This window comes from Cetorhinus maximus, chromosome 9, assembly GCF_964194155.1.
Source record: "Cetorhinus maximus chromosome 9, sCetMax3.hap1.1, whole genome shotgun sequence".
Taxonomy (NCBI): Eukaryota; Metazoa; Chordata; class Chondrichthyes; order Lamniformes; family Cetorhinidae; genus Cetorhinus; species Cetorhinus maximus.
Window position 1 is genome coordinate 92,726,120 of NC_135887.1, and position 25,528 is coordinate 92,751,647.

General features: G+C 41.6%; 1 protein-coding gene across 3 annotated transcripts in view; it reads right to left on the bottom strand.

The window, feature by feature from the left end:
• The window catches only part of lsp1a (lymphocyte specific protein 1 a), a 371,560-nt gene that overhangs the window by 16,885 nt on the left and 329,147 nt on the right, over positions 1-25,528 (bottom strand). For all 3 annotated transcript variants that reach the window (XM_078549109.1, XM_078549110.1, XM_078549108.1), the window contains 2 exons: positions 25,429-25,515; positions 8,404-8,512 (listed from right to left, as the gene is read on the bottom strand). In XM_078549109.1, coding sequence (XP_078405235.1) covers positions 8,404-8,512; positions 25,429-25,515 — 196 coding nt within the window. The remainder of the gene's footprint in view (positions 1-8,403; positions 8,513-25,428; positions 25,516-25,528) is intronic.

The window sequence follows — 25,528 nt, forward strand, 5'->3', positions numbered from 1 at the left end:
GTTGCAGGGAGCACAGAAAGTCCTGAAAGAGTTACATCTATATTGCAGTTTACACAACCTCAGGACATCCAAAGAACTTTACAGCCAATGAAGTGTAACTGAGGAAATTATATGAGCATGTGAAGGCCCATCTTTCAGACTGCCTAGAGCCTAACACCTACACAAGAAACTCTAGTCAAGGAGTCAACTTGCATTTCACAGTACCACAGTATCTTTACAATGCAGAAGGAGGCCATTCAACCAATTGAGTCTGCACTGGCTCTCTGAAAGCGCATTCCACCTCATCCCACTCCCCTGCCTTATCCCCGTAATCTTGCACATTCTCACTTTCCAGGTAGGAATCCAATTCCCTTTTGAACACCTTGATTGAAACTGCCTCCACCACTCTTTCAGGGAGTTTGTTCCAGACTCCGACCACCCTCTAGGTGAAAAAAAAATTCCTCACATCACATTTACTCCTTATTTTGAGTCTATGCCCTCTAGTTCTTGATGTTCTGAGTGGGAACAGTTTCTCACTGTTTACCCTGTCCATACCCCTCAGGACCTTGAATACCTCTATCAAGTCTCCTCTTAGTCTTCTTTTCTCCAGGGAAAACAGTCCCAACCTCTCCAATCTATCCTCACAGCTACAGGTCTTTATCCCTGGAATCATTCTTGTGAATCTCCTCCATACTTTCTCCAATGCCTCACATCCTTCCTCAAGTATGGCACCCAGAACTGGATGCAGTACTCCAGATGAGACCTAACTAGTGTCTTATACAAGTTCAACATGACCCCCTTACTCTTGTACTCAATACCCCTATTAATAAAACCTAAGACACTACATGTTTTATTAACTGCTCTCTCAACATGCCCTGACGTCTTCAATGACCTATGTATCTATACACCAAGGTCCCTCTGTTCCTGCACCCCTTTAGAGGCTCTCCCTTTATTTTATACTGTCTCACCATATCTTTCCTGCCAAAACGAATCACCTCACACTTCTCTGCATTGAACTCCATCTGCCACTTGTCTGCCCAATCCACCAACATGTCTATGTCCTTTTCAAGTTCAAGACTATCCCCACCACAGTTAACATTTCCAATCGTTCGTATCATCTGCAAATTTTGATCTCCTGTGTGCATGGTCCAGAGTCTGGGAGATGTAAACCATCTAAAACTTCTCCATTACCATTTTACATTACACAAAAGCATCAAAACTGTTTTAAATTGGGAGCTTGGCTTCAATGTGAATTAGAAATATATTTTCCCTGGAGGAGGGCCCATGGTTGTGGTGCAACTAATTTCATGGGCAGCGTATTTGCATGTTAAAACTGTTGTGATCACTCTCAGGTAACCATTATTCTATATTGTCTCCAGGACAAACTTTCCTAGGTAATTCTTTACTCATGAATTGTTTTATTTTTGTCACAATGTGGAATTATTTTCTTGTAATTTTACTATGTTAACTTCTGAAAGAGTGTATGCCAAAGGTTAATTAGAGGTGTCTTGAGTCTGTCAATGGTTTTGTCCTAACATGTGCACAAAATTGGCTTAAAGCTAACTTCAGACCAACAAAATATCTCTGCACAAGTGCATAACATTTTTCAAAGTTTTTTTTATTCATTCACGGGAGTGGGCTTCGCTGGCTTGGCCAACATTTATTGCCCATCCCTAGTTGCCCTTGAGAAGGTGGTGGTGAGCTGCCTTCTTGAACCACTGCAGTCCAGGTGGTGTAGGTACACCCACAGTGCTATTAGGTAGGGAGTTCCAGGATTTTGACCCAGCAACAGTAAAGGAACGGCGATATATTTCCAAGTCAGGATGGTGAGTGACTTGGAGGGGAACTTCCAGGTGGTGGTGTTCCCATCTATCTGCTTCTAGACTTCTTGATGGTAGTGGTCATGGGTTTGGAAGGTGCTGTCTAAGGTTGCTTGGTGAATTCCTGCAGTGCATCTTGTAGATGGTACACACTGCTGCTGCTGCTGTGCATTAGTGGTGGAGGGAGTGAATGTTTGTAGATGTGGTGCTAATCAAGGGGCTGCTTTGTCCTGGATGGTGTCAAGTTTCTTGAGTGTTGTGGGAGCTGCACTCATCCAGGCATGTGGGGATTATTCCATCACACGACTGACTTGTGCCTTGTAGATGGTAGACAGGCTTTAGGGAGTCAGGTGGTGAATTACTTGTCGCTTGATTCCTAACCTCTGACCTACTCTTGTAGCCACAGTATTTATATGGCTAGTCCAGTTCAGTTTCTGGTCAATGGTAACCCCCAGGATTTTGATAACAGGGGATTCAGTGATGGTAATGCCATTGGAGATCAAGGGGCAATGGTTAGATTCTCTCTTGTTGGAGATTGTCATTGCCTGGCAGTTGTGTGGTGTGAATGTTACTTGCCACTTGTCAGCCCAAGCCTGGATATTGTGCAGGTCTTGATACATTTGGACATGGACTGCTTCAGTTTCTGAGGAATCCCAAATGGTGCTGAACATTGTGCAATCATCAGCAAACATCCCCACTTCTGACCTTATGATGGAAGGAAGGTCATTGATGAAGCAGCTGAAGATGGTTGGGCTGAGGACACCACCCTGAGGAACTCCTGCAGTGATGTCCTGGAGCTGAGATGACTGACCTTCAACAACCACAACCATCTTCCTTTGTGCTAGCAACATCTGAAAACTGCAAAAAGGAGAAAGAAACTCTCCCAAGAGATAATCTCTGATTATTCGCCAACAAAAGAAGTGTAGATCTTGCTAGTCATTTAATCAATTGCCACTATAATAGTAGATTATCTGATTGTTCATGGCTATCATTTTGATGGGCTGTTTTTTGAGAATTGGTATTGCCAGAACAGAAATCATGGTCTGGTTGATGGGACAATTGAAGTGTTACTTTGGCTCTCTAAACAAAGTCATCCTGATTTTTGGCCATGAGATTTGAAGTTGGTGTACCATGTAAACCTCACCCATTGTTACTTGAAGACATCCCCCCCTCTATATCAAAACGGCCTGCAAAGTAGACATAAGGGGGAATTTTCTCCCTGTTAGGTGGACCGATCAGGAGCGGGGAGCCGATCGCCGCCTGCGTGCTGCCATTTTATGGGACAATTAAGGCCCCCGCAGTGTGACGCGTACCCGGAAGCGCTCAGTGCTACCTGTGTGGACGGAGGGAGGAGGGAGAATTGCATGCGCGCGAAAGAGCGCAGAAATCTCAGAGGCATGGAGTTGCCTCAGGGAGATTCATTTAATAATAAAAACATTGGAAAAAATAGAAAATAAAATTACTCAGACATGTCCCCTCATATGACATTGTCATATGAGCTGGGACATGTTTATGAATTTTCATAAAACATTTTATTTAATTAATAAACACCCACGGATGAGGTTTCATGAAAAATGCGAAGGCCGCCTGGGTTCTTCGCCTGCCCACCAACTTTAAGGATGGATAGGCAGCCCTGACAATCACTTTAATTAGTTAATTAATGGCCTTAACAGGACTTTGACAGTTCGGAGGGCGCGCAGCCGACTCTGGTGCGCGCCCGCTGAACTGAAGGTCGGAATGACGCGTGGTGACGTCGGCACACACGCCCAATGTCACCGCATGTCATTTTACACATTGGCGGATTCTGCCCATAGTTACGAAGAAGCTAGTTTTCCAATAACAAACTTACTCTACATTTGTTAAAGAAATAAAACTATAAGTATGATGCATTGTTAAGCAGATCTATTACAAGATATTCCAAAGTATTTTTTTCTGTGGTTCCCAGTGGTGAAATTGGTCGAAAATTTTAAAGCGTCCAGGTTACTCATTAATAAGACAGAAATTTTGAAACACCCTTAGTCGGGAGAACTAGTAGGCTAACTGAACACTTGTTGCTTGGGATTGGACTATCGCGTATCTCAGAGTGATGTCATCACACACAGGTTCAATGACAATGCAGAATGACAAATATATAAAGAGAACTTGACTACAATGTTGTAAAGGACTTTTATTTTTCTGGTGTGAAATATACAGTTTAGTTGAGTTTTTATTCTAGTTATTAAAATTATAAACAAAATGAACAAAAATCTGCTCAGTTCTTTTCATTTGTAAATATAACACATATAAAGCTTTATTTAAAACTATCCAAATGAGAGTTAGGACTCAGCACTCTTATTGATTCTGCTCCTCAGACAAAATGGAAGACTTCAAACTGCGTGGGACTCAGTTCCTAGGTGGAACTGAACTTTGACAGAATTTGACAATCAGATGCATGAAAGGTACAACAGTGTTAGCTCCACAGGATCCATTACCCTAACAAGCCAAACATAGCAGGTCTTCATGACTTTTTACAGCGTTTTCCTTATGCTTCTGTAAAGTGCTATGGAGCACTTTTCTACATTTTAGGTGCTATTTCTAACGCAAGTTGTTGTACTTACTCAAATTAAAATGCCTCTCCCTCCTCCCCCTAACCAATCTATGGTCTTGATGAAAAATACTGACAGTTACTACAATGAAAACAGGAAAGTTATAGCAGGACACCAAAACAAGCACACAAAAGGACCTTATAGCCCATTTCTAAATGCAGGCATTTTTTTTTCTTTTTACGGCCAGGACTATGAAAACTTGAAATGGCCCTGAGCAGGTTATACTGCATTGTGAGAATTCTAATTTTGTATTTGGTAATGTCAGGGAATTCAGTGCTGCGCAATAGTCACTCAACTTCAGATTGAGACTCAAGGGCAGAAAATCTGGCATTTCATGATTTTGTACATTCTGTGAGCATTGTTTTTTTATATTTTTTCATGGGATGTGAGATTTGCAATCCAACATTTATTGCCCAACCCGAATAGCCCTTGAGAGCACTTAAGAGTCAGCCACATTGTTGTGGACCTGGAGTCTCATGTTGGCCTGACCAGGTAAGGACGGCAGATTTCTTTCCCCAATGGATGTTGGTGATCCAGAATCAACGATAGTTTTATGGTCACCATTACTGAAACTAGCTTTCAATTAGGTGTAATTAACTGAATTTAAATTCCACCTGCTGCTGGGTGGGATCTGAACACTTAGCTCCATAGCATTAACCTGGGCCTCTGGGTTACAATCAGTAACATTACCACGACGCCACTATCTCTCCCAATTAATTCATTTAAGGGAGATGACCAAATGCATGATTGACAAGGTTAAGTTTGCAAGAGACTTATGAAAGTGGGGAGAGATGTGAAGAGGACTGAAGGTACATTGAATCCAATCTACACGAGCGAGATATTTCCATTTCTCCCACTAGCCTTTCATGTAGAATTTTTATAGCCCAGGGAGAGGAAACTTTCATCCTGTCAGTTTGGATTTATTTATGCCAAGAACCCAGAGTGGTAGTGGGGCATTGAGTCAGCTCATTGTCCTGTTTTACAAAGTCATGGCACACAATTCTAAGCATAGCACAAATACATTTACACATCAATTTTCTGATTCTGCACATTCAAGGCTATGTTCGCACTGTGGATTAAGCACACTGGGCTGGTTATGTGGAGGGCTACCTTGATTGAATCTTCCCAGACAGGACACTCACCTTCATTAGTTCGGGCTCTCCACACATGGAATACGTGCAGGAAAGCAGACCTACAAGCTGTAAGTTGAAAAGTTGGTGAACCAGCTCGCACGCTCACTCTGGTGAATTGTTCATTCTCATCCAATTCATGAAGGGACTATTCTAAAAGGTCAAACCCCCTCTCCACATCAACCTGATTATCTCGTAACTTGTATTGCAACAATCAGAAGTCAAAAATATAGAGGAAAATAATGCAAGGTGTCCAATATATAAGTAGCACACTGTGCGCAGCATAAAAAAATACTTCAATAGTCAGTTAAATGGGAGCCAGTTAGATCAATTGGCTGGATGGCAAGCATGTGGTTTTGAATAATGCCAACAGCATGGGTTCAATTCCCATTGCAGCTGGGGTAGACTTGGGACCTGCCTCCTCACCCTGAGCCTGAGAGTGGAAAGATATGGTGAACCACCGCTGACAAAAACTGCCAAGAAAAATGGCTTTGAATGGAGCAGCAGCAGACAATGAGCCCAAGGACCTGCCTTTGAGCAGAGCATATGGAAATCGTTTAAGTAACAGACCAAAGCAAGCCAGATCTGAATCTCCCCATTACACGGTGGATACAGCCTTGCTGAAACTGAAATTCAACTTAGGCTTTGATCTTATCTTCACTTGATGTCCACATGTTCATCCTTTGCGGCAGAAATCACTGGAGAACTATCAGGAGGTGGAAACCACAGCTAGATGTTTTGTTTTCTTGTTTGGTTTTGGTATACTAAGGACGCATGTTATTGAAGGAGATCTGAAAGGCTGGCCTGTGAGCAGCACAGAAATAAACTGATATATAATGTTCAGTGAGCCATACCTTTTATTTAATATCTTCAAAATGACATTGATTAAAATCCATTACTCCTAAAGAGTTAAGTTGAAATCAATGTAATTGGAAGGCAGGAAGAGTAACAGAAAATTATAGCTAAAAATATTTTACCAACACAAATCTATAATTGGATATGAAGGAAATGTGCTCCAGATAGCACTAATCTATACATAGGGTTGATTACCACATAACATACCTGACCCATCATACCAATAGCATTAGCATGTCAAGTTAATAACTCCACAAACATTCAACTGATGAAAAATAACTACTTTTAAATCTTATAGCATGCATTTCTTTAAAGCTATAGTCCACATTCCAAATGACAAATATGACAAACTAAAGTCAGAGGGATTTGTTCCACAGTGACTCTTTGTTCAGGCAATGTCCCCAGAGGCACATTTCTGCTTTACATTTGGCCAAGTGTCTAAGGAACAGTTGGATATTATAAAATGGGTCTTTCTCTCTCTCTCTCTTCATATAGTGTCCTCATTGTCTGAAGCTTGCTAATCATGGCTTATCCCTGTGATATCACATGGAGCAAGGCAAGCAAATAGGCCCCAAGAACTACCTCAGTTGCTATAAGAATTGAACCCTCACCATTGGCATCATTCTGCATCAAACTCTAGCCATCTAGTCAACTGAACTAACCAATACCACCACAACCCCAATTTCCCTCACATCCACTAAAGGTGGATCAAAGACTTCAAAATCAGACAGCCTTTCAAATAATTAAGACGGTGATTGGTGCAACATTGAAATAGGGCTCAAGATGTCACTGGCACTTACTGTAAACATTACACCAGGCAAATTTACAAATCACATTAAAGACACCTAGGAAAAGACGACCATTACTCCACCAACTCCTTTCACTCCAAATCCTTGAGGCCAAGATAGGATTCCTGAGCTTTGGACAAAGGAATTTAAAGAGGATCTTGAGGACTATTATATTACAATTACCACTTTAAGACAAGTACCAGTATAGTGACATGGGTCAGCAAACCAAAGGTCTATTGCCAGCTCTAAGCTGCTCTCCAGCTACACAAATTGGAATTCATAGACAAACAAATCTTAAAATCAGCAGAAAGCTCTCTGAAAATATTTGAAGTATTTAAAATGAAGAGCGATCTAGGATCCCTCTGCATCAATTTACATTGCTTTATGCTCCTAGAATATTGCCGTTGGCGTGCAGGGATGGGCCCAACATGCTGACATGTAAAATAATGCAAGATGACATGGGGGCTTCAGCCCCAATGTCATCATGCGTCATTTCTATCTTGCGTTGGGTGGGCATGCGGCGGAGTCATTAACGTCATTAACACCACTTTATGGTTGGTGGGCAGGCGAAGCGCCCAAGCGGCCTTCGTGGTTTTCCAGGAAACCTCATCCACGGGCAGGATGAGGTTTCCTGAAGGGTTAATAAAATAATTAAATATTTTTTGCAAAATGCACAAACATGTCCCAGCTCATGTGACACTGTCACGAGGGGACATATTTATAAATAATTTTAGGTCATTTATTGAGAAGCTTCATTATCAACTTAATCTCCCTAAGGCAGCTCCGTGCCTCAGGGAGATCGCTGCGCTTTTTCATGCACATGCACGAAAGAGTGCAGCCCCTGACTCTCCCCCCCCCCCCCCCCCCCCCCCCACCGCAGCCCACACAGGTAGTGCTGAGCGCTACTGGCCGCATATTACGCTGGACGAGCCTTAATTGGCCCGCCTACGTAGAACGGCAGTGCGCAGCTGATCGTGGGCAGCGAGCGGCTCCGTGCCCGTCCCCATCCGCTCCCACCCAGCCCGCCCGACACAGATAAGAATTAGCCCATCCGTTTAGTTCAACTCCTAAACAAATAGGCCAGCATGGCAGCTGTATTAAGATTACCTCAGGCTAGCTGTCGCTGCCTTAACGTTTTGACCTGATCGTAAGTTAACTTGGTCATCACTTCATGTTATTGTTTTAAAGCCCTGCCCACAGCTAATCACGCATTTGTTTCCCGACATCAAAAATGGATGGAACTCACTTGATTGACTATTTCCATTGGTACCATGCTCGTCATCAGTAATGGCAACCTTCTCGTACTTGCCATGGCCAGTTATCACAAACTTGTACCTTGTACCAGAGGGATGATTCTAAAACAAACGAGAAATCAAGATTATTTTAGTTTGGACTACTTATTGTAGACAGTTACATGAAAGTAAACTCAGCTTAGTTGATATCTTGCAGAAATATAGGCCTGGATTTTGCAGTCAATGCCAAAGCAAGGGCGCTTGCTGCTGACCTCTGAGAAAGCTGCCCACAAAGATCTGCAAACTCTTATGGTGTGGTTTTCCCCTTCCCCAACAACAGTTTAAACCTGCTGCCAAGTCCAGGGGATGTGCAGCAGTGATGTTAGCAGGCAAGTAAGGGGCCAATCACATTGAAGTATTCCCACAGAGCATACCAAGAAATTAAAAGCACTTAATTCCTTCATTTTTAAATTTTCAGATAGCGAAATACAAGACTAAGATTGGATTAAGATAGAAATTAAAATAATTTTTAAAAAACATATAACAAATTATATTTTTAAAAATACGAGGACTTTTTTTTTTAAAAAGGGCAGTAGTGAACCAGATGGGCTTTTCCTGACAATTGACAATGGTTTCATGGTCATTATTAGACTTATAATTCCAGATTTTTATTGGATTCAAATTTCAACCACCATCTGCCATGGTGAGATTTGAGCCCGGGTCTGCAGAGCATTACCCTGGGTCTCTGGATTACTAGCCCAATGACAAAACCACTATGCCACCACCTCACCACGTTATTCAGCAAATTGAAATAGCCTTTGAAAAAGTTACAGTGACACTAACAGCATAAAAGTATATGTTTTTGCCAAATGATGATTGCAATCGCGATTGCACTCTGTGGGAACCTCTATAGCACAACCCATGGAGGAACCTAGTCTGGTTTTCCACATTATTGTACTCATTTGCGGACACCCAGGCCTGAATTTTTCAGCTGGCAGGCTTTCTCTTCCTGCCATCCAAAGAATCAGCGAGGAATACATCCCCATTGACTGAGAGCCCCGCAGCCATTTCACGCTTCAATGAGTGTCAGTTTGTTGCAAGTGGGACTTCCACCCCTTACTCAGGAGGAAGTTGTGCCTTAGAGAGCTGCTGGCCAACTTTTTTAACAAGACAGCAGCAGCAACTACACGTGTGCATCAAGCTCCATAATAAAAGCACTCTCCTATAGAGGTTCTCCGCCCTGCTAATACATTGGTTTACACAGATCATGTTGAGGTGTAGGGGGTGATGGAGGAGTGGACCAGGGTGTCCCGGAGGGAACGATCCCTGTGGAATGCCGCCGGGGGGGGGGTGAAGGGAAGATGTGTTTGGTGGTGGCATCATGCTGGAGTTGGCGGAAATGGCGGAGGATGATCCTTTGAATGCGGAGGCTGGTGGGGTGATAAGTGAGGACAAGAGGGACCCTATCATGTTTCTGGGAGGGAGAGAAAGGTGTGAGGGCGGATGCGCGGGAGATGGGCCGGACACGGTTGAGGGAGATGGGCCGGACACGGTTGAGGGCCCTGTCAACCACCATGGGTGGAAAACCTCGGTTAACGAAGAAGGAAGACATGTCAGAGGAACTGTTTTTGAAAGTGGCATCATCAGAACAGTTGCATTCCCTCCGTGACACCCTGGTCCACTCCTCCATCACCCCCTACTCCTCAACCCCTTCTCACGGCACCTTCCCATGCAACCACAGAAGGTGCAACACCTGCCCCTTTACTTCCCCTCTCCTCACCGTCCAAGGGCCCAAACACTCCTTTCAAATGAAGCAGCATTTCACTTGCACTTCCCTCAATTTAGTCTACTGCATTCGTTGCTCCCAATGCGGTTTCCTCTACATTGGAGGGACCAAACACAGACTGGGCGACCGCTTTGCAGAACACCTTCGGTCTGTCCGCAAGCATGACCCAGACCTCCCTGTTGCTTGCCATTTCAACACTCCACCCTGCTCTCATGCCCACATGTCCGTCCTTGGCCTGCTGCATTGTTCCAGTGAAGCTCAACACAAACTGGAGGAACAGCACCTCATCTTCCAACTAGGCACTTTACAGCCTTCCGGACTGAATATTGAGTTCAACAATTTTAGATCATGAACTCTCTCCTCCATCCCCACCCCCTTTCCGATCCCCCCCCCCCTTTTTTTTCCAATAATTTATATAAATTTTTCTTTTCCCATCTATTTCCATTATTTTTAAATATATTTCCATCCATTGTTTTATCTCTACCTGTTAGCCTATTTCGATCCCTTCCCTTCACCCCACCCCACCCCCACTAGGGCTATCTGTACCTTGCTTGTCCTGCTTTCTACCCTTAATTAGCACATTCCTTAGATAATATCACCACCTTCAAAACTTCTTTGTCCTTTTGTCTATGACATCTTTTGGCTATTTCCACCTATCACTGGCCCTCTATCCAGCTCTACCTGTCCCATCACCCCCTTAAACCAGCTTATATTTCACCTCTTTTCTATTTTTACTTAGTTCTGTTGAAGAGTCATACGGACACGAGACGTTAACTGTGTTCCTCTCCGCAGATGCTGCCAGACCTGCTGAGTTTTTCCAGGTATTTTTATTTTTGTATCGGGTATCTCTGTCCTTGGTTGAGAAACTTCAACAGGAACCACTAGTTCAGTAATGGTTACAAGTGGAACATCATTTTGTTGGGGTATCTCTCTTTTTCTTAAATGATCCACATGTTTATGGATGATCCAGCCCTCCACTTCCACGTGGTACGGCAATGGTTTGGTCATAGAACCTACTCTGCCAGGTAACCACTTCAGTCCTCCACCGAAATTTTTCACATATACTGCTGCCCCAACAGTAAAGTGTTGCTCACGACTATGCAAATCATGAGTCACTTTTTGGTTCCCTTGATTTTTCTCCACCTTCCCCTCCAAATTGGGAAGTATTCGGCTTTGTCTTGTGCAAAGACGGTGCCTCATCAGTAATTCTGCAGGTGTTGCTCCTGTCATAGTGTGGGGGGCTTGTTCTGTAGTAAAATAGAAAGCGTGCAAGTTTGGTCTCCAATGAATCATGTTAACTTTTTCATTCCCGCCTTAAAAGTTTGTACTGCCCTTCCCACCAGTCCGTTTGATGATGGGTAGTATGGTGCAGTCTTCATGTAGTTGATACCATTGAGGCTGATAAATCATTGGAACTCAGCGCTCATAAATGCAGTGCCATTGTCAGAGATGATTACATCTGGCAATCCGTGGATGCTGAAGCTCTGGCGTAGTTTTCCTATGGTAGGGCCTGACATTGGCGACTTTACCTCATAAACGTCTAACCACTTGGAATGAGCATCTATAAATCAGTAGAAAAATGGTTCCAAGGAAAGGACCGATGTAGTTAACGTGCAATCGCACCCAGGGTCTACCAGGCCACTCCCATGGGGGTAATGGGGCTGCCACCGGCAAGCTTTAGTAGCAGCTGCTGACATTGCACACAGTGTTTTACCACATTTTCAATGTCGCCATCCATCCCCGGCTACCAGAGATAACTGCGTGCTGTGGTCTTCATTCAGGAGATCCCTGAGTCGGCACTGTGTAACTCGGCTAAAAGTGGTTACCTTCCTTGTGAAGGAACTACTACCCATACATCCCATAAAAGAGTACCATCTTGACTGCTCATCTCGTGTTTCATTGAAAAATGGCTTCAATTCATCAGAGGCTGGCTCCTGGGACCAACCATGCCTCTCACTCGAGACAGGACTGGATCACGATTCGTCCAGTTTCTTATCAGCCTGGCACAGACTAGTGAGGAATCTAGAAAATTCATAATATTCACCACTAATATGAGCTCCTGTGGAATTAGGACATGTTCATCACTCTCTTGCAAAAGAAGGCGACTTAGGGCATCGGCATTTGTTTTATGAATCCCTGGTCTATGTACAAAGGTGTATTCATATGCTGCCAAAATTAGGGCCCAACTTTGTATTCTTGCAGAGGCTATGGGAGGTATAGCCTTTTCCTCACTAAACAGACCCAAAAGTAGTTTGTGGTCTGATACTATTGTGAAATGTTGCCCGTGCACGTATTGGTGGAATTTTTTTTTACACCAAAAATAATCAACAGACTTTCCTTCTCGATCTGAGAATATCCTTTTTCAGCTGTGGTAAGTGTCCTGGATGCATAGCCTATCGGCCTCTCTGTACCGTCGTCCATTTTGTGAGATAGTACCGCTCCCACACCATAGGGAGACGCACTGCAGGTCAGCACCGATTCCTTAGTCTGGTCATAATGCACGAACAAATTGGAAGGGTATTTTACTTTCATAAAGGCTTCTTTTTGGGGTGCTGCCCAAAACTAACACTTTTTCTTAGCAATGAATGTAGAGGGGCCAGAGTGTGGATAAATTTGGTAGAAATCACCCATAATAATTTATCATCCCTAAAACTGATTTAAGTTCAGAGGTGTTCTTGGGTGCAAGTACCTCTCTTATTGCTTTAACCTTCTCTTTAACCAGGTATAAACCTTGGGCATCCAACCTGTGGCCCAAATAAATGACATAATTTGCTTGAAAAGTGCATTTTTCTTTCTTCAGGCGCACTCCTGCTTCTAAAAATCGTTTCAGGACTTCCCCTAGGCTAGCCAAGTGTTCCTTTTCTGTGAATCCAATTAGCAATACATCGTCCAGGTAGACCACAACCTGAGGTAATTCCTGTAGTGAACTCTCCTCTGAAAAATGGTACAGGCTGAGGAAACACCGAAGGGCAGACGTGTATATTGGTATATTCCTTTATGGGTACTTATGGTCACAAATTCCTGGTAGGCATCATCCAGCTCCAGTTGCTGATATGCATGACTCATGTCAAGCCTTGTATATGTTGTCCCTCCTGCTAATTTGGCTTAGAGGTCTTCAATCTTGGGAATAGGGTACCTGTCCAGTTTGGCTACTCTTTTGATTGTTAGTTTATAGTCCCCACGGGTCCGGATGGTCTGCTCTGGTTTAAGGACAGGAGCTATGGGTGCTGTCCACTCTGAGAACTGAACCGCTTTTATGATACCCAGTTTCGCTAGCTGGTTCAGCTCAGCATCAACCTTCTCTCTCAGGGCATATGGCACCCGTCTTACTTTCAAAGTGCGAGGAGTTGCTTCTGGATTTATGTAAATCTTGACCTGTAACCCTTGGATTTTTCCTAGTTCATCCTTGAAGATGGTGTCATTTTTTTTTTAAGCAGCTCTGGTAGTCCACCTGGTCGCAACTGGAAGATTTCGGACCAGTTTAATTTAATCTCCTTCAACCAATCACACCCCAGAAGATTTGGCCCTTCATCTTCTATTACCATCACTGGTAGCTGTGCCAATTAGTGTCTACAATGAACAGTTGCTCTGGCGATACCTTTTACTTGGATTTTTTTGCCTGTGTACATTTTCAACTTGGCAGATGTTTGTTCCAAATTTAATTGTTGATCACCTTTATTTAAATATCTGAAAGTGTGTTCTCCAATACTGTGGTAGAAACACCCATGTCTACTTCCATTTTTAACGGTTTACCATTCACTTGCACTGTGACAATTGTCAAGAAAATATACTAATTTTCATAATGTTATTGGAATAAGCTAGGAATATTGTGTGTGTGTGTGTGTGTGGTCTTAATTGAATTTAAAACAGCTGATCTGAAGGCATTTATGTATCAGAAGAGAAGCTAGGTTTAAAATGTTAAATAGGTAAACATGGCTAAAGTTTAGAATGTGAGGTGTAAAGGGAAAATTTGCATTTTTAGATAAACCAGAGTAAATTGAATTTCAAAAGTGGTGGTGAAATGTTACACTCAGCCAGAAGAAGCCAGTGTGTTTATTTTCCCCAAGGCTTACTGATAAAAATCTTTCATCGTACCAATTTTATTATTAGAAAAGTAGAGTTGAAAAGACATACTGGAACAATGGGATTTATATTAAAAAGGGGAAAAAAAGAGATGAGGTTATGTGTAAGAGAACGGACGGCATTCTAAGATTTAACAAGTGTGAAAAGCCTCCAGCCTCTAAGCCTCAAGTTGCTGTCTACATGAACTGAAGTAAAGAAAACTCACTTTGAACACGACTGTTCAGGGTATGGTGTTATTTTGCCTATTTCTTTTAAAATCTGTGTGTTTTACCGTTGCCTTAACGCAGGTGTAACAGAGTTAGATTAAATAGGGGAGCTAGGAGTTATCATAGTAGTCATTTGTAAACCTATGTATTAATAAAAGATGATTTTAAGCACAAAGGTTTAAATTAGTTTTGTAAGAAACCTATAGCACTCAGCGGCCTTATTACTACTGAATTCAAGGCATGCATCTCAAAATAAATACAAATTGTAAAATAGTTGCGGCAGTTGTTTTAGGTTTCTGTCTGGGATTTGAAAAGGTCAGCATTTACCATCCGCTGTGCAATAACAAAATTGGGGGCTCTTTCTGGGATATATTTGAAATTTCTTGATTAATTTGGAACTGGTGAATCTTAAGGTAATGAGTATGAGAAGCATTTTGAATTCAGGAGTTGGGGTGAGGTTTTTTTTAAAAAAGTGGTGAGACTGCAATACAGCTTTGGCAGTTGCTAAGACTTGCCTGGGAATTGAAGTTATAACTTGGTTGGTTGACAAAAGACAAATAAGGTTAAGTTAAAGGAATTGGCTGAAACGTTACAACTAGGGTTATCCTCAGGGGCAAGGAAATCAGACATAATTGAATGAATAGCACAGCATTTGAAATCAGAAGGAATATCTGAGACACGGAGTTCTCCAAGGGGTGGTTCATTGGAATGGGCTCAAATTCAGTTGCAAATGAAAAAAAAACTTGAGCTAGAGGCTGCAGAAAAAGAAAAGGAAAGAGAAAGGGCATTTCAAAGGGAACAAGCAGAAAGGCAGGAAAGAGAAAAAGAGAGACAGACAGAGAATACTAGTTTAAAATGCTGGCGGTTAAAAAAGAGACACAAGGAAGTGAGGAAGGACTTATATATCCAGATCAGAACCCAGTGGGGAGATGTTTAAATTTGTACAAGTTTTTCCAAAGTTTAAGGAAAAAGTTGTTGAAGCATTTTTTATTTCATTTGAGAAGATAGGTAAACAGATTAAATAGCCACAGGAAAACTGGACATTGTTGTTACAATCCAGGTTGGTGGATAGAACACATGAGGTTTATGCTTCATTGTTTAAAGAAATGTCGGAGAAGTGTGATGTGGTAAAAAAAAGGCTATTTTGAGTGCATATAAGTTGGTTCCTGAAGCATATAGGCAGAAATTTAGTAATGTGAGAAAACAGCCTGGGCAAACTTATATTGAGTTTGAAAGAGTAAAACAAAGTAATTTTGACCAGTGGATATGGGCATTAAAGGTAGAGGTGACATATGCCAATCTTAGAGAGGTAATTCTTCTTGAAGAATTTAAAGATTCAATTCCTTTGGTAGTGAGAACTCATGTGGAGGAACAGAGGATAACAAAGGTAAGACAAGCAACAGAGATAGCTGATGATTATGAGTTAGTTCATAGAGCTAAACTTTTTCTTCGTCACACTTTTAGGTCAGGAAAGGATAGAAAGGGGGAAAGCAAAAGGAAGGTGGGTAGTCAGGGAAGAGGAGTAGGTGGAAATTCGGAGAAAGTTTTTTTTCTAGAATGAAAAGGAAGGTGCTGGGGCTGGGAGTGACATTCGAAAATGGAGGTGTTTTCATCGTAATAAAGTTGGACACAGGAACTCAGTGTGTGGGAAATTGCAGGGAAAATCTTGGGGTGCAGAAAAGTTCTGGAAGTAAAAGTATTCTGGGTTCCAAGGATCAGGCACAGGAAAAACCATTGGTTTGTGTATGGGTAAAACAGGAAGAATCAGTGATAAGCAAAGAAGTGGGAATGTGTTCACAATTTATGCAAGGGAGTTCTGAGGAGCAGGTTGCAGAAATGATTAATGGTTTTGTATGTGAAGGGGAAGTCTTTCCATATGTACAGGGTGGAGTAGGTAAATATGTTAAAATTCTAAGGGCAGAATTTTGCCGCCAGCGAGCAGGGGGTGGGGCCTGCTCGCCGACGTGTAAAATGACACGGGATGACATCAGGCGGAACCCCCGACGTCATCCCGCCCCATTAAAATTTTCAGGAAGGCGGGGGCGCAGCAAAATCAGCTGCGGGCCCGCCAACCTGTCAATGGCCAATTGAGGCCATTGACAGGATCATTTAAACAATTAAAAAGGACCTGCCCGTCCAACCTTAAGGTTGGCGAGCAGGCCAGGAGCCCTGGTGGCAAATAGAGAAAACATGAAACATCATCCAGCAGCGGGATGATGTTTCATGCAGGGTTTTAAAAATTTTAATGAAGTTATTATGTTAATTATGAACATGTCCCAACTCATGTGACATTGTCACATGAGGGGGACATGTAAGGGAATTTTTTTTCCATTTTTAATATTTTTCAAAGTCCAGGCGATCTCCCTGAGGCTGCACTTAACCTCAGGGAGATGTGCGCTCCTTTGTGCGCTCCTTTGTGCGCAAGTGCAAAAGAGCGCATTCTCACTTTTAGGGATTCCCACCCTGCCCACACAGGAAGAGCATAGCGCTTCCTGCCAGACGTCACGCTGGGTGGGCCTTAATTGGCCCGCCCACGTAAAATGGCGGTGCGGCCCGCTTCGCGGCCGGGGATTAGCTCCGCACCCGCCGAAGATTGGGTTGGGCCTGCTGGCCCGACAGGCAGAAAATTCTGCCCTAAGGAGACACAGGGGCTAGCCAATCCTTAATGTTGCGGGATAGTGATATTTGTTGTTCAGAGGGAGTATTGCAGGAACAGGTGATAATAAATGGGGTTCATGAAGATGCTAAACTTATTCCATTGTGGAAGATAAATTTAAGAAGTGGAAAACAGGCGAAGTGATTGTTGGAGTATTGGAAAAATTGCCCATTGAAGGGTTCAGTTTATTCTGAGTAATGATTTAGCTGGGTACAAATGTAGGTGATGCCTATGGTAGGTGAGCAGCCTGTAGAAGTGCTTTCAACAGAAGTGTTGTAGAGACAGCATCCTGGATTGTTTCCAGATTGTGAGATAACAAAATCACAGGCTTGTAGCTTGAAACAAGAAGAAGAGGAAGTTCAAAGGCAGGGAGGTAGTGTGGAAGTCCAATTAGCTGGCAGTGTGTTTGACAACATTGTTCAGGAGGAAAGAACAGAGGACAATGCAGCTGATGTGTTTAACTCAAGGCAGTTGTTGGAGTTACAGAAAAAGGATTCACAAATAAAACAGTTATATCAGACAGCTCACTCAGAAACAGAGGCACAATGTATTCCAGAATGTTATTACCTTAAGGGTAATATTTTAATGAGAAAATGGCAGCCTTATCATGCTTTTCAGTAAATGAAAGCTGGAGGGAGGTGCATCAGATTGTAATTCCATTTGGATATAGAAATGAGATTGAGGATAGCTCATGAAATTCCAATGGAGGTATATTTAGGAATTATAAAGATACAGGCAAAAATACAAAATCATTTTATTGGCCTAGATTGCATAGGGATGTAATCAAATTCTATAGAACATGTCACACATGTCAGGTGATAGGGAAACCACAAGCAGTGATTAAGCCAGCACTTTTACTTCTAATTCCAGCATTTGAAGAACCTTTTACTCAGCGCATGATTGATTGTATTTATGTATTTACTAGCTATACATGACGCACGTGTAGGCATTTGATCTTCGATGAGGCAACATCCTTGTAGATTAAATCCGGCAAAGCTTTCACGAATGCAGAAATAAATCAAATTCATGTTTCAAAATGATATCATTGAGTCTAGCTGCAGTAACCGGAGTTCGCCTATTGTGCTGGTACCAAAACCAAATGAAACACAAAGACTGTGTGTGGACAACCGAAAGGTGAATACAATGATAAAAACAGATTCATATCCTATATCTCGGTTGGAAGATTACATTGAGAAAGTGGGACAATCAAAATTTATCACAAAGATTGACTTGCTAAGAGGATATTGGCAAGTACCGTTATCGGAGAAAGCAAAGGAGATATTGGTTTTTGTGATGCCAGATAGACTATATCAGTTTAAAGTCATGCCATTTGGTATGAAAAATGCACCTGCAACATTTCAAAGACTGACAAACAAAGTAATGCAGGTCTGAAGAATTGTGCTGTTAATATTGATGACTTGATAGTTTTCAGTCAGACATGGGAGGAGCATTTACAGAATCTGGAAGAATTGTTTTGTCAATTACAAGAGGGTAATTTGGTGATGAACTTGCCTAAAAGTAAATTTGCAAAAGCATAAGCTACATATCTAGGCCATACCATTGGACGTGGTAAGGTGGCTCTGTGAGTTGTGAAAGTCAAGGCTATCATGGATTTCCCAGTGCCTACAACAAAATGAGAAGTTTTGAGATTTCTGGGCATGAGTGGGTTTTACTGGAAACGTGTACCAAATTTTAGCAGTGTCGTTGCTCCATTGACTGAACTATTACAAAAAGAACAAGTAGTTTCAATGGGCACAAGAGCGTCAGAAGGCAATTTACAGTTTGAAGAAACTACAACACCAGTTTTGGCAGTACCTAATTATGCTAAGCAATCTAAGTTGACCATTGACGTAAGCGATATAGGCATTGGGGCCGTACTGTTATAAGATGATTAAAATCCGATAGGGTATTTTTCACAAAAGTTGAATGTATAACAGAGAAGATATTCAATGATCAAAAAGGAAACTTTGGGTCTCGTGTTAGCATTGCAGCATTTTGAAACTTACGTTGCGAACAATTCATCAGAACAATTGTTTATACAAGTCACAATCCTTTAAAGTTTCTGGACAAATTTCGAGACAGAAGTGCAAGGCTATTAGTTTATTACTGCGACCATTTAATCTACAGGACAAGAAAACCTGATTGCAGATGCATTGTCAAGAGTTTAAAGCTTAAAGGGAACATTGGACATTTAAAACCTGGACACTGGACTGGAATGATTTCTGTTGATAACAAGGATTTGTATATATATATTATGTTAATGCATGCAGTTGGTAATGTAATAGTGTAATAAGTATAGGAGGTAATGTAAGAAAATGAATTAAGAAAATGAAGACGTCTTTTTAAATTATGACAGTTCATTTTTTTAGTAAGGAGGGGGTCTCATGAAAATATAATAATTTTCATAATGTTATTGGAATTTGAGAGGTAGGAGTAGTGTGTGTGTGAGAGAGAGAGAGAGAGAGAGAGAGAGAGAGAGAGAGAGAGAAGTTAATTGAATTAAAGCTAGCTGGTCTGAAGGCTTTGATGTATCAGAAGAGAAGCTAGATTTGAAATGTTAAATTGGTAAACATGACTGAAGTTTTACAATGTGAGTTATAAAGGGAAAATTTGCATTTTTAGATAAACCAGAATAATTTGAATTTCAAAAGAGGTGGTGAAACATTACACTTAGCCAGAAGAAGCCAGTGTATTTATTTTTCCCAACGCCTACTGACAAAAATCTTTCATAGTACCAATTTTATTAGAAAAGTAGAGTTGAAAAGACATATTGAGACAATGGGATTTACATTAAAAATGGAGAAACCTGTATAAAGGAGATAAGGTTATATGTAACAGGAAGGCATTCTAACACGTGTGAAAAGCCCCCAGCTTCTATCTACATGAACGGAAGTGAAGGAAACTCACTTTGAATTTGATAGTTCAGGGTATTGTGTTACTTTGCTTGGGTCTTTTAAATTGTGTGTGTTTTAATGTTGCTTTAACGGAGGTGTAACTGGAGTTAGGTTAACTAGGGGAGGTAAGAGTTATCATAGTGGTAGTTTAGAAACCTATGTACATGCTTAAAATCATTTTTTTTATTAATAAAGTTTTAATTTAGTTTTGTAAGAAGCCTATAAGACTTGGTGCTCGTATTATTATAGAATTCAAGGCACACATCTAGAAATAAATACAAATTGTAAAATAGTTGTGGCAGCCGTTTCAAGTTTCCCTCTGGGATTTCAACAACTCAGCATTTACCATCCACTGTGCCATAACAGAATAACTGGCTCTTCCCAATTTTCATGTTGAATAATGAATAAATGTCAGAATTGGTTGTTTCTAGCTCTTTTACACTATAGACTTCATTGGACTTTGTTTGCTGTTTGGAAGCCTGTTTAAATCTCACTTTGCACTGTCTCATGATGTGTCCACTTCTGTGACAAAAATAACATTCTACTTTTTAAGGTTTCCAATTGCTAGAAGACTGATTGTTTCCATGTCAATGAAAATTATTTTTTGATTTAGTTGCTAAGCTGTTTCCTCTCATTTTTCGGTTAGCGGGGGCTGCTTCCCACTTCACGGCGGAGTCCTGGCATTTCCCGCCACTTTCGGCTGACTATTCCCATCCGACTAGGAGAACGGCGCCATTTTGCATCCCTTGAATCACCTGTGAATCCCTTACAGGGCCTTCCATCACCAGCGCTATTTCTAATGCTTTCTTAAAATCAAGATTCACTTCAGTCAGCAATCTTCGCTGACTAGTATCCTCCTGCATTCCACATACCAAATGATCCCTGAGCATGTCATTCAGGGTTTCACCGAAATCACAATATTCCATTAGTTGTTTTAATTTCGTCACGTAGGTAGCAATCTTCTTCCCCGGGGCTCTATTCCGTGAATTGAACCTGAACCTCTGCATTGTGACCGAGGGCTTGGGTTGAAAATGTCCCTTAACGACTTCTACTAATTCTTTAAATCTGGGGCACTGCAGGTCATCAAGCTTCGAATTAAACTGTAGGTCTCGCTCCCAAAAATACTTGGCTCTCCGTTTTTCTTCCCCCGTGATTTTGTTTGCTTGAAAGAAAAACGCAAGATGTTCTATAATTGAGACCAATCATCTGTGACTGGCTCAAAGGGATTGATTCTGCCAAACTGTGGCATTTCGGATGAGTATGTCTTCTTTTATTTTTAACAAACTTAGATACTCACAATCGCTCGGTGAGGCACAGCACCGAATCTGATTTATCCTCGTCACCAGTTTGTTATAGAGTTGATCTTCAGACAACTTTTCTTAGTGGAAACATTCAACTTTTATTTACAAGACAGCAGCAGCAACTACACGTGTGCATCAAACTCCATAACAAAAGCACTCCTGTAGAGGTTGCCCGCCCTAACACATTGGTTTACACAGATCATGTGATCTTACAACAAGATTATTCTTAAGGCTACAGTCCTACATTTCCCCAAACTATAATTACTACAGGGTCCCAGGGCAGGGAGTGTAGGAAGACCTGGGGTTGGAGGGGGGGGGGGGGGGGGGCGCAAAGGGGGTGAAATGTGGTGTCGGGGAGAGGCCAGGGGGGTTAGGGAGGAGGTCCAGTGGCCAGCAGACCTTAAGGGAGTGGCACCCAATATCGGAGGAGAGGCTTCTGATGGAGGCAACCCCACCCCCCCTCCCAACTCCAGCTTCCTGCCTGAGGCCTAAGCCCGTTTATTTTCAGGCTTCTCCCACACCAGGTAATTTTTAGGCTGGCGGGAGGATTTGAGGCTGGGCAGGAATTGGCCATTTACACGCCTCAATTGAGGCAAGGGTGGTCCTGTCAGAGGCCTTGCCCAGCCCAGTGTAAAATCACTATGAGTTCGGGCAGGCGGGAATCCCATTCCTTCAATTTCATGCTCCCCCCTCACTAAAAAACCCGCTGGCGGTGAACGTGCAATTCAGGCCGAGGTTTTTGTCAGTTTCAGCAGAGAAATGACAGTGAATGCTGACATATTATTATAATTATTAATCATTATCATAGCAAAATCCTGGCCTTAGTTAAAATGTTCTCAATATTATCAACATATTATGACTGAAATTATAGGAACATAAGAGCAGGAGTAGGCCATTGAGCCTGTTCTGCCATTCAACATGATCATGGCTGATCAGCCACTTTAATGCCTTTTTCTCACAGTACCCCCATATCCCTTTATCTCATTGGTATTTAGAAATCTGTCAATCTCTGCTTTAAACATACTCAATGACTGAGCTTCCACAGCCCTCTGGGGTAGAGAATTCCAAAGATTCACAACCCTCTGAGGAAAAGAATTTCTTCTCATCTCAGCCCTAAGTGACTTCCCCCTTATTTTGAAATTGTGCCCCCTGGTTCTAGACTCCCCAACCAAGGGAAACATTTTACCTGCACCTACCCTCTCTATCCCTTCCAAGTATTTTGTAGGTTTAATGAGATCACCTCCCATTTTTCGAAACTCTGGAGAATACAGGCCCAGTTTCCCCAATCTCTCTTCATAAGACAGTCCCGCCATCCCAGAAACAAGTCTAGTGAACCTTCACTGCACTCCCTCTATGGCAATAATATCCTTCCTAAATTAAGGGGAACAAAATTACACACACAGTGCTCCAGGTGCAGTCTAGCCAAGAGTCTATACAACCGAAGCAAGAGTTCACTACTCCTGTATTCAAATCCTCTTGTGACAAGGCTAACATACCTTTAGACTTCCTGGTTGCTTGCTGCACCTGCAAGTTTAGCTTTCAGTGATTTATGACAAGGCCACTCAGATACCTTTGTACATCTACACTTTCTAATCTCTCACCATTTAAGAAATACTCTGCATACCTGTTCCTCACAAAGTGGACAACCTCACATTTTTCACATTATATTCCATCTGCCAAGTTCTTGCTTACTCACTAAGTCTGTCCAAATCCCCTTAAAGCCACTTTGCATCATCCTCACAACACACATTCCCACCTAACTTTGTGTCACCTGTGAAATTAAAAATATTACATTTGGCCCTGACATCCAAATCATTGATATTTATTGTGAACAGCTAGGGCCCAAATATTGGTCCTTGTGGTACCCCACCTGTTACAGCCTGCCAATGCGAGAATGACTTGTTTATTCCTACTCTGTTTTCTACCTGTTAGCCAATCCTTAATCCAAGCCAGTATATTACCTCCTATCCCACATGTTTTAATTTTGCTAACCAACCTCCTGTGGGGGACTTTGTCAAAAGCCTTCTGAAAATCCAAGTACACTCCCCTTTATCAATTCTGTTAGTAACATCCTCAAAAAACTCCAACAGGTTCGTCAAACATGATTTCCTGTTCATAAATCCATGTTGACTATGCCCCATCAGATCATTGTTATCTAAGTGTCCATTTATCACATCCTTTATAACAGGTTCCAGCATTTTCCCTGCTACTGATGTCAGTCCAACAGGTCTGTATAGTTCCCAGTTTTCTCTCTCCCTCTCTTCTTAAATAGCAGGGTGACATTTGCTACCTTTCATTCTGTAGGAACCCTTCCAGAACTTATAGAATTTTGGAAGATAATCACCAATACATTCACCATCTCCATGGATACCTCTTTCAACATTCTGGGATGTAGAATATCAGGTCCCGGGGATTTATCAACCTTTGGTCCCATTAATTTCTCTAATGCAACCTTTTTACTAATAGCAATTTCCTTCAGTTCCTCATTCTCCCTAGTTCCTTGGATCTCTAATTCTGGGGGTTTATTGCATTTTCCTCAGTGAAGACAGACACAAAGTAATCATTTAGCTTCTCTGCCATTTCTCTGTTCCCCATTATAAATTCTCCTGACCCTGCCTGTAATGGGCCCACATTTGTCTTTGCCAAATGTTCCCTTTTTACATACCTATATCAGCTTTTACATTGTTTTTATTTTTTCTTTGCTAGTTCACATTCATATTCTATTCACCCTTCATCAGTTCCTTGGTCCAGTTTTAACTCATCTCATTGTGTAAATTCTAATTTCAAGCTGTAGAATTTTATGTTAAAGATGTTACATGAGCCTAAGTTGTTATTGGAGAACTCTACCATTGTATTAACTCTGGATCTTGGGACAGTCAAGCTGATGCCATTTGTTTATGTGGTTGCCACTGGTTTCACTCAAGTGAGCAAAGCTTTCAACACAATAGTACAACTTTTATTTGTGTCCCAAAGACATAACCTGTCACTTCATGCATCTGTATCAAGAGATGCAGGGAGTCAACTTAAGATTTCCTTCTCTTATGCATGCAACTATATTAAATTGGGAGCATTCTCCCACATCTCCTTTCTCCATTCATTCTGACTGGAAATCTTTTTATCTTCCAAACCTATATTTTACAGGGAACACAAATCATTATGGGTGGTGAAATGAACCAGTGATAGCAGACAAGCTGCCTAATAAATGCAGCACTTAATATTTAATTCCATTGCAGTCAATGAAACTGAAGAGTAGGTGCTGTATATAATGGATGACCAAATTCAATAATGCCCATTTCACATCACTGCCAAAGACACATTTCTACTCAAAAACTTTCATGTTTGTCAGCAAGTTTAAATGAAAATATATTTTTAAAAAAGTGGTATTCTTTATCCATGTGTACTGGATGTCTTGTGTCCCATTAAAAATACTTTAATGAGCAGACCTGTTCCCCCATCACAGCAAATAGTGTATCTGCTTATTTTTATACAGTAACTAAGTAGGAGCCAAAAGTAAAAGCACATCAGCTGACTGGGATGGGCAGGAGATTTCTGAAGTTTTGCTTTGCACAGTTGAAACAAAAATATGTTCAGTCTCAAAATAGCCAAGCTTCAGATTTTGAGAGCCAATCCAATTGAAGATAATGTAACTTCAGATCAAGATTTATCTTCAAGTTGCCAAAAACAGGTGCTGAATTTTTAGATGTTCATCCCTAGGACTAACTGAGCTGTAACTGAAGCTGTTGTGCATGGTCATTGGATGTGCATATATGCGATAAATCAGTACCAGGCTAAAATAAAATACATAACTCTTCTTCTGTATAGATCTGATTGCTACCATCTTTTTAGTTGTTACTGGGATTGTTCTGTCTAATCCTCTTTACCATTACATTTCCATTAGGGAAAACAGAAATATTAATACATCTGGTTGACCCACATGCTACTTGGATGAGAGTATAGGGATGCTGAGAGGGGTGTGGGGAATGGGTACAGGATTGAGGTAATCTTCTATGGACAACATGTAGGTTGCATTGAAAGGTCTATTCTCATTCTAAGCTTTCTTATGGTTTTGTTTACAAAGTCTTCCTGACAAGGTGACATTAATGGTTTACTCACCTTTCCAGCATGTGCTGATTTGGTGAAAGGATCAGTTTTGTTCTCCCAAATATTCTTTTTGCTTCTCACATCCCCTGCCTTAATTTCCTGGAGAAACACA